Genomic DNA, 1,062 nt, shown 5'->3' on the forward strand with positions numbered 1-1,062 from the left:
GGTGACGGCTGGGGATACTACCGTACCACATGTTTTCAAATAGTTCTGATTCTAACATGTTATAAATTTTAGGATGTTTGCATGAATTAAAAACTAAATTTAATACAAGATAAACGAAGAAATGTATTATTATTATTAGGTCAATTGACCACCAAGTATTATCACCTGCTGATAATAGCAGGTTCTGTGTTCCAGGCTCTGTGTTCAGCGCTTCACCAGCATAAATCTAGTTTAATTCTCACATCGAATTATGAGGTATACCTTATCATCCTCATTTAACGGACGAGGAAACTGAAGCCCAGAGAAATTACATAACATGCCTCAGGTCCGACCACAAATAAGCAACAGAGCCAATGCTGAAGACCAAGTCAGGCTGGACCAACCAAATCACTATGAAGTATTCTCAAAAGCATGACAGAATCTGTGAAGTCAGAAAACTCCTGTGCCACTAAAATCATTTCCAGTTAGAGTAGCAAAAATTTCAAAACCCACTTTTAGAAATTAAATGGGTTTTCATCTCGTAATACTATTATGTTAGATAAAATATTATCAATTATAACAACCATATATACATGCTTTGTTGTTAAATGTGTACCAGTTTATTTTCTGTTTAAATTAACAAATATATTTGGGAGATTAATTATCACACTTACCTGCAGAAGTTTAAAAAATTCATTTTTCAGCTGACTTTCATCTAGATCTTCAATAGTTCTCACCAACTCTTGCAGGTAAGTACATAAAGCAATGATAGATTCTTGTGACTCGAAGAAATTTTGGTCTTTTGATTCTTTAAATACATCAAAGTCATCAATTGGTGGACTAAAACAGGACAAAAACATAAGTGAAACATTTATGTAAGTCTGTACCCCTTTTTTTTTTTACATTTGGATAACTGCAGTTGTTTAAAGGACAGAGAATAGTACCATACAGTCTCAATAATTAGTGTTAACAGACACTGGATATAACATAGATAATCAAGTTATACAAAAATAAATCCTGGGGGGGGCAAGGGCAACATACCTAACCTAAACATCTGTACCCCCATAATATGCTGAAATAAAA

The 1,062-nt window shown here is 33.6% G+C and overlaps 1 protein-coding gene across 1 annotated transcript in view; it reads right to left on the reverse strand.

Annotated features, from left to right (window-relative positions):
* Positions 1-599: 599 nt before the first annotated feature.
* The window catches only part of ARMT1 (acidic residue methyltransferase 1), a 26,090-nt gene continuing 25,627 nt past the window's right edge, over positions 600-1,062 (reverse strand). The window contains exon 4 of the mRNA XM_012655509.1: positions 600-819. Within this exon, the coding sequence (XP_012510963.1) occupies positions 600-819 (220 nt within the window). The remainder of the gene's footprint in view (positions 820-1,062) is intronic.

The sequence above is a fragment of the Propithecus coquereli genome, unplaced genomic scaffold (assembly GCF_000956105.1).
Source record: "Propithecus coquereli isolate 6110/MARCELLA unplaced genomic scaffold, Pcoq_1.0 Scaffold48, whole genome shotgun sequence".
NCBI classification, from domain to species: domain Eukaryota; kingdom Metazoa; phylum Chordata; class Mammalia; order Primates; family Indriidae; genus Propithecus; species Propithecus coquereli.